General features: G+C 26.1%; 1 protein-coding gene across 1 annotated transcript in view; it reads right to left on the bottom strand.

Annotated features, from left to right (window-relative positions):
• Window positions 1-16,316, bottom strand: part of LOC111631364 (talin-2-like) — a 199,740-nt gene that overhangs the window by 54,815 nt on the left and 128,609 nt on the right. The window contains exons 31-44 of the mRNA XM_023375591.1: window positions 15,971-16,198; window positions 15,608-15,641; window positions 14,863-14,951; window positions 13,347-13,599; window positions 13,198-13,249; window positions 12,972-13,125; window positions 12,276-12,377; window positions 11,687-11,854; window positions 9,509-9,610; window positions 7,081-7,308; window positions 6,216-6,347; window positions 3,920-4,051; window positions 1,905-2,018; window positions 183-296 (exon numbers count right to left, since the gene is read on the bottom strand). Of these exons, the coding sequence (XP_023231359.1) occupies window positions 183-296; window positions 1,905-2,018; window positions 3,920-4,051; window positions 6,216-6,347; window positions 7,081-7,308; window positions 9,509-9,610; window positions 11,687-11,854; window positions 12,276-12,377; window positions 12,972-13,125; window positions 13,198-13,249; window positions 13,347-13,599; window positions 14,863-14,951; window positions 15,608-15,641; window positions 15,971-16,198 (1,902 nt within the window). The remainder of the gene's footprint in view (window positions 1-182; window positions 297-1,904; window positions 2,019-3,919; window positions 4,052-6,215; window positions 6,348-7,080; window positions 7,309-9,508; window positions 9,611-11,686; window positions 11,855-12,275; window positions 12,378-12,971; window positions 13,126-13,197; window positions 13,250-13,346; window positions 13,600-14,862; window positions 14,952-15,607; window positions 15,642-15,970; window positions 16,199-16,316) is intronic.

Below are 16,316 nucleotides of genomic sequence, written 5' to 3'. Positions count from 1 at the left end.
ATTTAAATAAAAATATAATAAATAAATAAAAATTTTAAATTAAATAATACCTAACACACATACTGACAATAATTTCAATTATTTTTACATCAATTAACAATATACATTTAATAGATTTCATAGTTTCACATGTTTAATTATTTCATATAATATGTATACAAAAAAATTTCAAAACTTCTAACCTCAATCATTTGCTCACATGCATTAATTAATGCAATCTGAGATGCAGGATTATCTATGTCACTCATTGTAAGTTTCACACCTTGAACAACTGCAGGAATACAATCAGCCACCTCCTACAATAGATAAGAAATTATTATATTGTATATATAAACTGGTCATATATATTAAGGTTAAATAAAAAAACAAATATAAATATTTGGTAAAAAAGTTTCAAATGCTTTTGTCTTTTTATATTAGACTTTTTTCAGATATAAATTTAAAAAAAAGCATAAAAAACAAAAACAAAAAGAGATCTATTAAATTAAATTTTAGAAAATTGTTTTTTTTTTTTTTTTAATTTCAACTAACATGTTTTCTTCAAGTTCCTATAAAATATAATTATTACATTCTTATTATTTTTGTATCGTTCTCCTCTTTTTCATTGTTTTAATAATAATGGACTGTTTGGTTTATAGTGTTATATCTTATTATATAATTTTTCATTCATTCTGGTTCTTTCTATTGAATATTCATTATAATGTCTTATCTTCTGTAAAATGAATAATATAAGGACTTGAATATTTAAAAAGACATTTATGATCATAGTGACATTAAATTTTCACAGACTATACATAAACCATACTTTAACAATTATTAGAACTTAAGTATATCATTTTTAATTTCAGTTTAGTTAACACTAATTTTTCCATGTTTATTCTTTAACAGATATCCGAAAGAAAATTTTATCTTTAAACAAAATAGATGAAATTTTTATTTTACCAAAAAAATATCTTGAACTTGAGGTTTGAAAATAATGTTTATGATAAAGTAGAAACTAATAACTGCTATATTTTAATCTTTTATAGTAATATAATTTTTGCAATTATTAAACCAAAATAATATTTTATGAAGTGAATATAATTTTGATAAGTTCCTATGAGAAAAGCACATATAAAAAAAGCCCCCCACAAAAATTGCATACAGAAAAGCTTCCACTATCATATATGTGCACAATAAAAAGTACATACAGAAAATTACTCTCACAAAACAATGTGCACATATAGTAATTTTTATGAAAGGTAAGGATGCATGCACAATTTCAGGTTCCACAAATATTTATAATTGTAGAAAACCTTTTATCTCCCATTTATGAGAATGAATAGATATTAACTACCTTTTAAATTGTTAATAATAACTTATGATTAAAATATTTCATTTTCATATGCAACAATTTGTATTTTGTGATTTTTCTGAGTATAATTAAACAATAATTTTGCTATATTGTAAATACATTCATTACTACATATAAGTGGTCTGTGTATGAAGAGGTCTTTAATGCTGAAGTGTGAACGTTTGTAAGAGAAAATATAAAAAATAAAAGTGAACAGTTTTTTATCAACAAAATTATTCAAAAGAAAAAACAATAATAATATAAAAAAATAAATGTTCTCAAAAAAATAATTATTAAATCTGAGACCCTTTGAATTCCCCCATCCCATTAATTCCAGGATGCCATGATTCTATAAAATCATGATAGAAAAACCAACCAGGTCTTTTATAATTACAAGAGTTAAAAAATTTATTATTAGCTATGACTTTTCTAGAGGGCATTTTATATTTAAAACAGAAACAGTATCACTTTCTAAAATTACATAATTTTCTTTTAAAAATAAAAAGTAAAGGAGATTGAATTCAGCATTGATATTTCATTACTAAATTAAATTTATAAAATATATTCTTACTTTGCAACTTTCCATTAACTCTTCTTGATTAGTTGAATTAGTGTTGTGTTGACCAGCACCTTGAGCAGCAGCAATATTTTGGGTAGCCATTGCAGCAGCATGTTTTGCAGCATTCTAATACATAAAATAAAATGTATTAATAAATATAATTAATTATTTGAAAATTACTACAGGAAATTCTCATTAATTCAAACTCAGATAGTTCAAAATACATTAGTTTGTAACTGAATGCATGTCCCAGCCAGGAATATAGAGATTTACATGTTAAGGAATTTGATATGACTACTTTGTAATTCAAAGTAAAAATTCTGTCTGAACTGTGATATGCATAACTCATTCATAGATTGAAGTGTCTCCATACTATAAGAGAATAATAGACCAAGAACAACTTTGGTCAATATGACTTTGCTTTTACAATAACACATTTTTGGTGTCATCTTACTCATGGACTACCCTTTTTTCTCTTATCTATAAAATACAGCTGGTTTTTAAGACTGGGCTATAAGTAGCATATTGAGATATTTGTAGGGCTCTACGCTACTAGATTTGAGCAACTTACTACTTTTTGGGTCATGTGGCTCAAATTATTTTTTAAATTTTGAGGAATCCACTGTACTTTTTTTTTTTTATAAAACTTAACTGCAGAGCTGCGAGGTTCTCACCAGACCCGTGTTGTTTACCTTCACATTTATATTATTATTATTAATTAATGAAAATAGCGCTCTTTGTACATATCTGTATTCCTTTTGCTTAATAAATTACATCAGTTACATGGCATTTGGCATAGTGTACACATATATACAAATCTAGGATAATTCAAAATGTGATAATTTGAAGTTGCAATTATTTTGTCCCTTAAATTTCAAACTAACACGTATTTCCTGTATATGTTAAACAAATTATTTATTTTTAATTACTAATTTGCTTCAATAATTACTTTCACAATTATAGATATTAATATAAAATCACATTTCAAGCATAAAATTAATAAAATATATCATTTTTATAAAATGATTTTAAGATAGATTTATCTATGGAATTGATTTCCTTAAGATTCACTTAATAGACATTTCAGAATTATATCAATCAGTAAAATTTATCAGTAAATTAGAAAGTATTTCTCAAAATTATTTTTTATACTGATTTTGAAACAAACATCAGAAATTAGAGAAATGAACATTTAATTTGATTAAAAAATTGTCATTACTTTTAATTTTATTAAACATTATAAAACTTGAACTGATTTCACAGTTTTAACACATCTATCTTAATTTAAAAGAAAATTTTGATTCCATCAAGTTCTATACTTGAATAATTTCTATATTTAAGGCTTATACAAAAATTAAAATTATTTTGTTGTATTATTTAGTATAATATAATTTAAATTTTAATTAAATCATATAAAACAATCATAACTGCACCAATAAAAATAAATTCTACAGTTATATATTATAATTTTAAATATTAAACCACACTAATTATCATATTCAACAGTTATACATTTATTAGGTAAGTATTACAAATAATTTTCCATTTATTCAGTTATGTTGTCCATTGTTTGTTATCCAAGAGGAAAGAGTCACCAGGTTATCAGATAAATTTTAAAATACCGATAATGACAAGAATCATGTTCAGTATTTTATATCTTCATATTAAAAACAATTAAGTAATATTTTCAATAACAATTTGCTTAACAATTTATTTCCTGATATAAAAAAATTCACTAATATAAATTAATAAATCATAATGTCGATTAATATACATTAGCAAGCATTGGAATGTCTTCAAATTTTATATCATTAGACTTAACTTGAATTTTTATAAAAATTCTAACTTGCAAGTTTCATAACAAAAAAGTTCTTGAAAAGTAATTTTGAATTTACTTTATTCTATTGTATCTATTATTATTTTCATAAATCAAGAAAATTTCTAATATGGGTTCTGTATTTTTATCAATACTTTTGTATAAGCTTCATTTAATGTTCATTAATGACTTTTTCAAATAATGAATTTACCTCTAATTGTCTTATAGATTTACGTTTCAATGCACCAGCAGCAGCAGCAGCATTTGTTGCAGTACGAAGTTCTTCAGCAGCTCTGCACAATGCAGCTAAAGATTCACTATCATTTGGATTATTTGCACAACCCTATAATAAGTATTTTATTCATTATATAAGATGATATTTTTATGTTAAAATTTAATTTTAATTAAACTATATTTTATTTAATATTTTTGAAATTTGTATTTTATTTTATAAATTTTGAAAACAAGTAATGTTTGTATTCAAATTCTGATGCATTTATGTAATATTGATATCTTAGTCCATAATACTTATTTTATATTTAAATAAACATTTTAAAAATATATACTCAAACAACATATATTCAAATAAATATGTATATATTAAAATATATGTTGTCTCCATTAGAAGCCACTCCCTATCTTTTTTATTTCTTTATTTAAAACTGTCCTAATCAAAGCTATATCCCATTATGGTATAGTATTTTCATTATTGAAAGATAAGAATTTAAAATAATTTGTGCATTTTTTTTTAAATACCAGTAACCACCTTTTTCTTAATCACTTCTACAATTCTTTGTACTAGCTTAAATGCATTGTAGAACTATTTATAACCACAAAAATATAGTGAGGACTAAATTTACAGTAATTTTTTCATAAAAAAGAAAAGAGAATCACAATTTAATGTCTTCATATAGAGAGTTATCTTAAAACTGAAAAAAATAATACAGGGTGTTTCAAAAAGATTCATCTGATTTAAAAAAATCATAACTATTCAGATTTTAATCCATTTTTATCGAACAATGTACAGTTAGAAAGAGGAAATTCTTGAGTTTTATGCAGTTGCCAACTGGCAGCACCTGCACGCTTCATTCATCTGTCACTTCTGTATTTTCAAGATGACGACTAGACAACAGAAATCATTTTGTGTTCTATGCTTTGGGAAGTGTGGGTCCATAATAACTGTTCAGTATGATTTTTGTCGACAACATGGTGTTGAACCACCTACTGCCCAGAGCATTAGATGATGGTATGAACAATTCCAAGACATGAATTGTCTGTGTAAATGGAAAACCACTGGTCGCCCCTGTGTGTCAGACAAAGATGTGGAGTGCACACAGCTGAGTTTCACACATAGCCCACAAAAATCCACTCACTGTGCCAGTAGAAAAATTAACATTTCCACAACATCTATATGGCATTTGATTATGAAACTGTACAGGATTCAATTAATGCAAGCACTTCAAACAAGTGACAAACACAGTGATCACTGAGATTTTTTTTTGTGGGGGTTTATAAAAGACTCCTGTGAGTGATCCTCTATCACCACAGGTCCTTTTCTACCAGAAAAACTTTCATACTAGGAGGATTTGAAACATTCCTTTTATTCACCAAGCCAATAATGAACCTCACCTTAATCCTTCAACCCTCCATTGCTGTTCCGTCTCTTGCGTTCCAAATTTTTTTTCTTTTTCTTTTTTTCTTTTGAATTTTTAAACTTTTCTTTTAACATTCTTTTTTAAATTTTTTAAACTTCCCTACTTTAGAATAACAAACAAATTAACATGTAAATAAGCGATTGGGTTCAATATCAGTATAACTCCATTTATGTGCCTCCTCTTCCAACTACAGAGGTCAAACTGCAAAACTGCATAATAACAGCAGTGGCAGCAGTGGATCAAGACATGCTCACAAAAGTTTGGGATGAATTTCACTACCATTTGGACATATGCCATGCATCCCAAGGGGGCATATTGAGCACCTATGATTTAGTATGTAAAAACACTAGAAGATTAGCCCTGTAATATAAAATTAATCTTAAGTGTGTATCTTCATTACTTTTCATAATATAATCATTTTAAATCAGATGATTCTTTTAGAAACACTCTGTATATAGTAAATACTGATCTTAACAGAAGCCCATGTTCTGAAAAATGTTTAAAATTTTAACTATTTAATATTATGTTACTTAAATTTTAATTATCATTAATGTGTACGTAACATTTTAAAGAAGTTAAAATTTATTTTTCATTGTTACTGTGATAAAAATATTCAATATGAACCTAAAAAATGTAAATAAATTTTAAAAAGTAATCATTTGTTGCCATCAATGGTGTAAACATATAAATAATAATGTTTTAAATTTGTAATGATTTCCAATCAATTCTTAACATTTCTATTAAAAAAATACATTTTATAATGTTTATTGATGGGTTTTAATTAGTATAAATATATGACAGTTATTAATAATTAATGCTTACAAAATCATTATAATTATTTATTTTCAATACCTTGGCAGCTTCTACCATATGTGCAGTGGCATCAGCTAACATCTTAGCTGCGGCCAATAAACGTTTTTGTACATCTGAATCAGGTTGAATTTCAGCTTCTCCTTTAATAGCTTGAATGAGTTGAGCTGTTGCCTAAAATTATGAATAAATATATCTTAAAATAAAGTAAAATCAACATTAAATAACATAAATTAATTTATTTAAAAAAAAAAATAATTACAAAATTAAAATTTAGATATCAATCATATAATAATAATAATAATAATAATAATAATAATAATAATAATAATAATGAGCCATAATCACAGATAAAACAGTTCATCATAATAGACCTGACATCATTCTCATTGACAAATGCAGTAAGATCACTTATATAATAGACATCTTTGTTCCAAACACTCATAACATAAAAAATGCCCACACTGGAAAAATCAACAAGTACACTACTTGCTCAAGAAATAAGACAGATGTGGAGGATGGAAAAGATATTTATTGTACCTACTGTTCTCTCTTCTACTGGTGTCATACCACATACACTACACAAAAGTCTAGAAACATTAAACCTTAATAAAAACATAAATATGGTACTACAGAAAGCTGCAATATTGAACACATGTCACATTGTTAGGAAGTTTCTAGATGTTGACACATATACCAATAACACAGTTTAATGTTACATTTGTTTGGGTAGCTATGCTTTTGCTTTAGTCTGGCATAGCATTGGCACCAGTATCAGCTGAGCATGAGATTCACAACATAATAATTATCTGATATTTCAATTAGTTTTAGCTTATTATGAGCACAGGAAAACAAAATTAAATATTAAATTATTAAACACAATATTATTTATAATAAATCAATTTACCTTTGCTAATATTTTTGCTTGACGAACCATTTCTGTTGGGTCACTTGTACTACTAAATAATTTATCAGTTGCATCCAAAATAGTATCTACAGCACCTTCATGGATAACTGTTTGGGCACGTTGTTGAGTAGCATTCCTAACATGATTTAGGAGATCATTTAAGGCTTGAGTTACTTGAGTAGCAGCTGTTCCTAATTCTTGTAATAACGCTTCATCTTTAATGGCATCCTGTAAATTTATTTGTTATTGTTATTATTCAAATGTAATTCATAATAATTACACACAAAAATAGTAACAACATTTATGTGTATTAAAAAATAAATTTTGAATTTAATTAGAGCTGAAATTATATAATAATGATGATGATAATGACGACAAATAGAATAAATTGGATAAAAACAGATGTTACAAAAAAAATCAAGTAAATTATTTATGGAACTAAAAGCTGTAAATTGTATCAAAGTTATATAAACATTGATATTGTTACTCCAAAATGATTAAAAAAAAAATATCCAAAACAATATAAATTTTATCTATGTATTATTCACAAAATATATCTACAAATATTTAAAATTAAAATAAGAATTATTAACTGTGTCTTTTATCATCTTTCAGACCTAAATTTTCATACAAATTGGGTTTTATTCATTTAACACGTAGCCTATGTTTTTAATACTAAAAAATTAACAGAAATTGATTTAATACAAATAAAATGGTAAAAGATTCACCATCTTAACAGGAAACATTTTATCCTTCTCTTCTAATACAATAATATTGTGGTTAAAAATAATAATTTGTAGAAATATGTCGAATATAGTTTTAACTGCTTAAATAGAATTGGATATATCTGATATTTTTAAACTAGATATTTGACATTTCAACTTTGAGTATTCATATTCAATATGTGAATATGAATAACAAAGGTGTAGATGTGAAACTGTTAATTAATCATCAATTTTTTAAATTTGTAAAAACTCAACTGTAAAATATATAAAGTAGAAAAATTCAATATGAATAATACAGTGGGTAATCAGTTAATGAACAAATCGGATAACAAACACTTTTGCGAAAGATTTTTATGATCGGACAATGAAGACATGATCAGATAACGAACACTTCACTGAACAAACATAAAAAGAAGTGACGGAAATAGCAAATACCGATTGATTTTCCTTTGTCTTCAGGTAACTTTTTGGAGTGCGGGAGATGTCAACATCGACGCTCAACCCAATATATACTGATCAGATAGTATTGCTCGAACTTTGAAATACTCCCTTATAATTCCAACCTTTTATTTTTCTGACAAACAATTCTTTTATAGTATTCGTGAGACTGTCGGGCGGGCACTCATTAAGTTTTTCATTGGTTTTTATTTTCGAAAGGTGAGAGTGTAATAGCAAAGATAGAGAGTGGGCAGTATGCTTGAACAAATCTACAGTAGGGCACAGTTCAATCTTATCTAAGAAAGATACTGTATAATTAAGAAACCTCGAGTAGCTAAAGGAGTAACAAATATCACATCTGAGAAATAAAGAACATTGAAGAGCTCATAATGGAACCTGAAACAGATCTGACGACAGAAGAACACCAAAAACTCTTGAATGAAGAACACCAAGAAACTCAGTGAGATATGTTTTATTATGAAAAAGAGGATTAATGCCGATATCTGCTATTAATTAAAGATCTTTTGAAGAAGTGGGGGATGTCAGATCAATGGTCTTAGAATGGCATACAAACCAGGTTGAGGTTAATAGGCTTGGGGATCTCCACAATTACAATGCTATTAATTCTGAAAATCCGGAAGAAGAGAGAAAAGCAATTGACATTAGACAGATTATTTAACCCCCACAAACAAAAAACCATAACTAATAAAAATGCATGTCTGTGTATATATGTATTTTTATTATTACATATAAATAAACATAGTAAGAAAGTATATATTTTTATTTTTTGGGGTCTCCAGAACAAATTAATCAAATTCCCATACAAACCTATGATAAATTGATAATTGGTTAATGAACAATTCGAATAGCAAACAAAGTCTTGGAATGGATTATGTTCATTAATCGATCACCCACTGTATATCTAAAATAGGTCTAAGATCATATTGAATGACTTTCTATAATTTGATTCTAATAACTTAATGTTACTATTTACAAATAAAACAGATTTTATGAATTATTATTCAGATTAAATTAAGCCTTTAAAGCAATCATAATCATGCTTAAGAGTAAAAAACTAAAAATGTATTTTTTGTATATAAGTTATTAAATTATATATAGTAACAATAAAATTCTGAAAATTTAATCAGATTTTTAACTTCTGAAGTCCTAATCCAATCATCAATCCAAAATACTTTACTATTCCCTATAAGTTATTGATATATACCAACAGATACTAATAATTTTATTAATTTTTATTTAAATACCTGACAAACTGTTACAATTCCTTCTACAGCTCGAGCCACTTCTTTTGTTGCTTCAATTAATTGCTGCTGACAATTTGGGTTCAAAATTGTTGGAGCAACAACCTGAAAATCAAAAGACAGTTGTAGTTTTTCTGTAAAAATATAGTAATTTATATTTTTATTAACTAGCAAATATATTAATATTACTTATATTTATAAGTAAAGATGGGATTAAATATGATTAAGTTAAGAAATCAATAATATCTGTTTAAATTCTGAGTTAATAGCATTTTATTTTGCATACATTCTTTTTTATATAAAAAAAATTTCTCTTTCATGTAAGAGTATTTAATTCAAATATAAATTAAGTATTTGTAAAAAGTAAGATTAAAGTTTTATTTTTGATTTTCTGAAAGTTTTATTATGACATCTTAAACTTAGAATTACAGGAAACATAATGTTTACTGCTATAAATGAATGAAAAATAAGATTTAATATCAACTAATAATTCAAATTTATGAAAAAAATCAAGATGTAATGTGAAAAGTATAGATAAAAGTCATTCCAAAGTAGTTAAACTAACAATTCAGTATTTTTAATATATTAAAAAAGTGAAAAATAAGATGTCAGTAATTATTTCAAGTGTAGAATATTCCTACTGATTACAATCATTTCCATGAATAATAGCATAAATTCAAAAATAAAACCAATCAGTAATAAGAAAAAACTCATTAAAAAACTACATTGCATCATTTATTTCTTAGTAAGTAATAATAAAAGCCAATAAAAAGTTTTATTTAATGTTTTTGTAATTTACAAATTATAATAATGTAAATAATTTATCAATCATAACAATATATAAATGTTACATTTAAGATTCATTACATTAAATTTTGCAATATATTTTAATAAACTTTATTTTCATTGGATAAAATATATATTTTTAACTGGATCTAAGCCATAATGAAAATTTATTGTTATTTTAGATAAACTTACTTTTTCAGTTAGTTATATAAATAAGCAAATAATAATGATATATATTTTATAACAGACTAGCTTACCTGTCGCGCATTGCTGTGATCTCAGAAAAAACGAAATTCGAGCAAACTTGTTATGATAAAATTAAATTTACATTTTATCATTTTTATTGAAACTTATTATTATTATTCATTTTCATCGAAAAAACATTTCAAAGTGTCGTTTCAATTCTATTTATTTATTGGAGTGCTTGTGAATACACGATATTTTTTGTTTTTCCGTCTGGTGTGTACATGAATAAATCAGAAGGTTTTTCGACGCATGAGCTGGCCACATAAAGTTGTACATGTGAGAAGCACAGATTCTTTAAATTTAGCCCACATACTCACAGAGATTGTTAGAAGTGTGATATTCCCCATTTTTATATATATTTTTTAATCCTTTATAATTTTGATTATTTAATTGCTCCTTCCTCTCTTCCTTGGCATGTTGTAAAATTTCTGATAGTTGGATAAACCATTTTATTGTAATTTGTCTTTTTAAATTATTTTGAGTTGATACTAAAATTTGGAAAAGGAGGGATCCCTAGATCGGTAAAATAGGCAAATTTCCTTCTACAACTTCTGTTGTTGTTCGGGATACAGTTAAGGTTTTAACAAAGTTCAAGCAAATACATAATTAGCAAAAAAAAGTTGAAATAAAGTGATTAAACAAAAATTATTACAAATATCGTAAATAACAGATGCATATATGGAGATATTTTTTGGAGGGGGGAAATGGTCTTCATAATTTGAAATCGATCAAACACACAGTAAAATGCTCGTATACACACACCATCTATTGTAGGATAAATGTACTATGCCAGAAACCTTCGTGGGAGTGTATTAAAAAACTTTCCAAAGTTTCATGGCAATCGTACTATGCCAGAAACCTTCACGGGCATATATTAAACAACTTCCCAAAGTTTCACGGCAATCGGATAAATGGTGTGGTAATTCATGAAGGACACACACACACACATTCGTGTTTATATATATAGATAATTATAACAACATAAAAATCATAATGAGAATGTTAAATTCATTAAAATTTTGCAAAATATTTCATAAAACAGTAGAGAACAGTTATTAACCAATAAAAGATTTCAAACATTCACTCTATAATTATAAATAAAATATGTTAATGATATAACAAAATATTAAAGAAAAAATTCAATATTACCTTAGCACAAGCCACTAATTGTGAAGTTGCAAGTGCACACTGTGTAGCTGAACTAATAACTTTATTTTGCACAGCTTGATCTTCACATTTACTAGCTACATTCTTTGATTTAAGAACTAATGTGGCAGTGGCATTAGCAACACCTTTAGCTAAACTAAGTAAGATATCCTGCCAAAGTAAGAATAATATAACATATGCTTTAGTATTATTATATTAAATAGTATATTTACAATTATATACAATCCAAAATACTTTACTATTCCCTATAAGTTATTGATATATACCAACAGATACTAATAATTTTATTAATTTTTATTTAAATACCTGACAAACTGTTACAATTCCTTCTACAGCTCGAGCCACTTCTTTTGTTGCTTCAATTAANTAAATAATATATAATTAAAATATATTTAGTAAGAAAAAATGCCAGCTAAAGTTTATAATAATTTCTGTGCATTTAAGTTGTAATAAAACTAACAATACATATATTAAAATGTATAAATTTGGAATTTTATAAAACAAGTCTTAGACTATATTTAATTATTATTATTAAAATAAAAACTATAAATAACAAATAGATGATGCTTACTTGAACTTCTTTATCCATTTCATCTTCTTCACCAATTGTGTATAATACAGCATGACTAGCTTCTCCAACTCGACTAGCAGCATTCAATAGTGTTTGACGAGGCTACAGAAAAATTTTTGTATTAAGTTTTGATATTATATGAAATTTTAGAAAAATATAATACAACTATTCTAAATATTTAATGTTGTAAAAATTACATTATACCTTCACATTTAGATATAAATATAAACAAATGAAAAATACACAAACTCAAAACAGCATTAGTTTAAAAATGATAACAAAATCACTTAATATGAAGAAAACTCTAAAATTTAAAATGGCACTGTTGTTTTATTATTAATTTTAAAATAAACAACAAAGTACTTGAAAAAAATTTAATAGAACATGCATCTTTATGATGCATGTTCTATTATACTAACATTAAAAAATTTTAGGTACAGTGACCGTCAATTAACAGGCATCATTGGGATCATGCTAGGTTATCAAATATTCTGCCTTATCAAACAGTGGATGTTTTTCCAGTTTTTTGATCCCCTGCATACAATTTTACTTATCTTCACATGTAAAACTGCACAAATTACTTTTTACGATTGATTCTTGAATTTACAATAATAAATTCAAGAAAAATGCCTTTTTGTAAATTTATAAAATTACAAATTATTTTTCTAAAACATAAATAATATATATATAACTTACTTCTTTACTTTCAGGTTCTGCTGCTTTCAGGAAATCAGAAAATGCTACACACAGATTTCGAGCAGCATCTAATATATTCTCTCCAGAAGTATCATCATCCATTAAAGCAGCAATCATTTTAACATCTTTTGACATTTCAGGTAGATTTGTTGCTCTAAAATGTATTTATTTGTAAATTATTAAATTATTTATATAAACCAATCATTCTTAAAACTTTCAAACTTACATTGTTGTAATAGCTGCTCCAACTGCTGGATGATTAACATCTTCTGGTGGAGCTAAGAAAAACATTATTAAAAATTATATTTTTCAAATTTTATATACAAATTATACTTTATAAAATTAATTAATATTGAGTTGTTTTAAGCTTATTACCTGAAGTCAATGTAATAACTTGGGCAGTTGCAGCATTCATAGCAGCTATTTGAGATGAAACATTCTGTTTTTTCACATCCATTGTATTTTGTTTCCATTGTATGGAGGCAGGATCAGTTCCTAACTCTGGAAGCTGTGCTTTTGTTTGCAGCTCCTTCTGTGCAGCATCAACTGCTTGTTTTCCTGCATCAATTGTATTTATTAATGCTCTTTGAGGTTCTGAAGTGGAAGAGTGGATTTTTGCTTGTTGTGGCTACGTAAATGAAATGTTTAAAATTTTAGTTTATATAAGTGTAATGCAAGAAAAGCAAATGATAATAAAATTTATTAGAAATCGTAAGTGCATACCAATTATCACAAAAATAATGCTTTTAATTAAAATTAATTTATATATATTTTTTCTTTCTTAAAGCCATGATTTTTCTTTTATAAGGAGCATTCAAAAGGTTCCTGTTTGTGGCATTATGTTTGCTCTATGTGTGTTCTATACATGGGAATTGTAGTGTAACATTAACTATAGAGTAGAATGACTGTTTTTCTCATAGGTAGTGGCAGTAACTGCTAACTTTTTTTTTTTTTGCTGTTACAGATTTTGAATCAGCTACCAAATCCATTCAATGAAACTGTAGTCCAATAATGGTGCAACAGATTCCAAATCCATCCAAAATAAACTGAAGGGTAGTGATACAGTTTCTGTCAGCTGAAAGTTTCAGCCTTGTAGAAATTCATCAACAGATGATCCAATTTACAGAAATGACTGTGTGTCTAAAACAATGGCCATGGACACAGACAGATTAATAATTTTCTTAATGCATTTCAAATAAGCAGTTTTGTCAACTTAAAGTTTTTTAAATTAAGTTCATATTGCACATAATTGTTTATTATATTTTTATTCATCTTCTGTATAAATATTTAAAAAATGTATCAAACAGAAATGAATATATTCACAGCAAAACCAGGTCAAATGTTTTAAAATGTTATAATTAAGATCAAAAATGGGTATAATCAGAGAAAGTTGATAATATATAGTTATTATAAAAATAATATATATTGTATCAATACATGTACAAGACATGCTAAAATACTAAGTTACTTCATTGTTAACATACAGAAAAAATATCTTAAAAGAAAAAAAGTTGAAAAGAAGAAAAAAAAACAGAAATTACATTCAATTTAAATAACAAACTAAAAAATGATTAGAACTGCCAAATCATGTTTGAATAGGAGATTAAAAAGGTTTGTTTTCAGTGATATGGACTCTGAAGATGGACAAAAAAGTCCTAAAGCACAGTCATTTTAGTGGTGATTTGTTTTTTTAGACTTCAACATAAGCAGAAAGGTAATGGAAGATTTGAGAAAAATTTTAAATTACAATGTTTTCTGTTATGATAAATTAGAACAAATTGTATGGGTACATGTTCAAAGTACATTCATATTTTCAAAAATCACAATAAAATCATAGTTAATGAATTGTCATTTTATTATGAAAATAAGTATTTTATAACTGAATACTTACAATAATGCTACTGTAAGCATTGTGAGCTTGACCTTTCACTGAACCATACTGAACACCTTCCATTTGTCCTGTACCATAATTCTGTACACCTAAAACAGATTTTATATTTATTATTATTATTGTTTTAAATTGATTTTAATATTTGTAAAAACACAATTTATGTATTAAATGTAATAAAAACTGTCATACAAATACGAAAATTTCAATTAAAAACTTTTTCATAAAAGTTAATTCTTCAGTTGAGCTTTCATTTTGGTGAAGATATGACCTCATTCCTGCAGACTCATATCTTTATCAAAATGAAAACTACAGAAATGTCTCAGAATCAATCACCAGAAGAGGTAAAAAGTACTGCAATGATGCAATGATTGTACTCAAGAAGGTAATAAAGAGTGGGTTATAAGAGTGAGGTTCCAGACCAAGTCCAAATCTATTGTTAAAAAAACTGAAAATATAAAAAAACNAAAATAATTACAAAATTAAAATTTAGATATCAATCATATAATAATAATAATAATAATAATAATAATAATAATGAGCCATAATCACAGATAAAACAGTTCATCATAATAGACCTGACATCATTCTCATTGACAAATGCAGTAAGATCACTTATATAATAGACATCTTTGTTCCAAACACTCATAACATAAAAAATGCCCACACTGGAAAAATCAACAAGTACACTACTTGCTCAAGAAATAAGACAGATGTGGAGGATGGAAAAGATATTTATTGTACCTACTGTTCTCTCTTCTACTGGTGTCATACCACATACACTACACAAAAGTCTAGAAACATTAAACCTTAATAAAAACATAAATATGGTACTACAGAAAGCTGCAATATTGAACACATGTCACATTGTTAGGAAGTTTCTAGATGTTGACACATATACCAATAACACAGTTTAATGTTACATTTGTTTGGGTAGCTATGCTTTTGCTTTAGTCTGGCATAGCATTGGCACCAGTATCAGCTGAGCATGAGATTCACAACATAATAATTATCTGATATTTCAATTAGTTTTAGCTTATTATGAGCACAGGAAAACAAAATTAAATATTAAATTATTAAACACAATATTATTTATAATAAATCAATTTACCTTTGCTAATATTTTTGCTTGACGAACCATTTCTGTTGGGTCACTTGTACTACTAAATAATTTATCAGTTGCATCCAAAATAGTATCTACAGCACCTTCATGGATAACTGTTTGGGCACGTTGTTGAGTAGCATTCCTAACATGATTTAGGAGATCATTTAAGGCTTGAGTTACTTGAGTAGCAGCTGTTCCTAATTCTTGTAATAACGCTTCATCTTTAATGGCATCCTGTAAATTTATTTGTTATTGTTATTATTCAAATGTAATTCATAATAATTACACACAAAAATAGTAACAACATTTATGTGTATTAAAAAATAAATTTTGAATTTAATTAGAGCTGAAA

Source organism: Centruroides sculpturatus, unplaced genomic scaffold (assembly GCF_000671375.1).
Source record: "Centruroides sculpturatus isolate CEXI.00-Female unplaced genomic scaffold, Cexi_2.0 scaffold534, whole genome shotgun sequence".
Classification (NCBI taxonomy): domain Eukaryota; kingdom Metazoa; phylum Arthropoda; class Arachnida; order Scorpiones; family Buthidae; genus Centruroides; species Centruroides sculpturatus.
The sequence above is the reverse complement of the archived record's forward strand: the minus strand, read 5'-3'. Positions and strand labels throughout refer to the sequence as shown.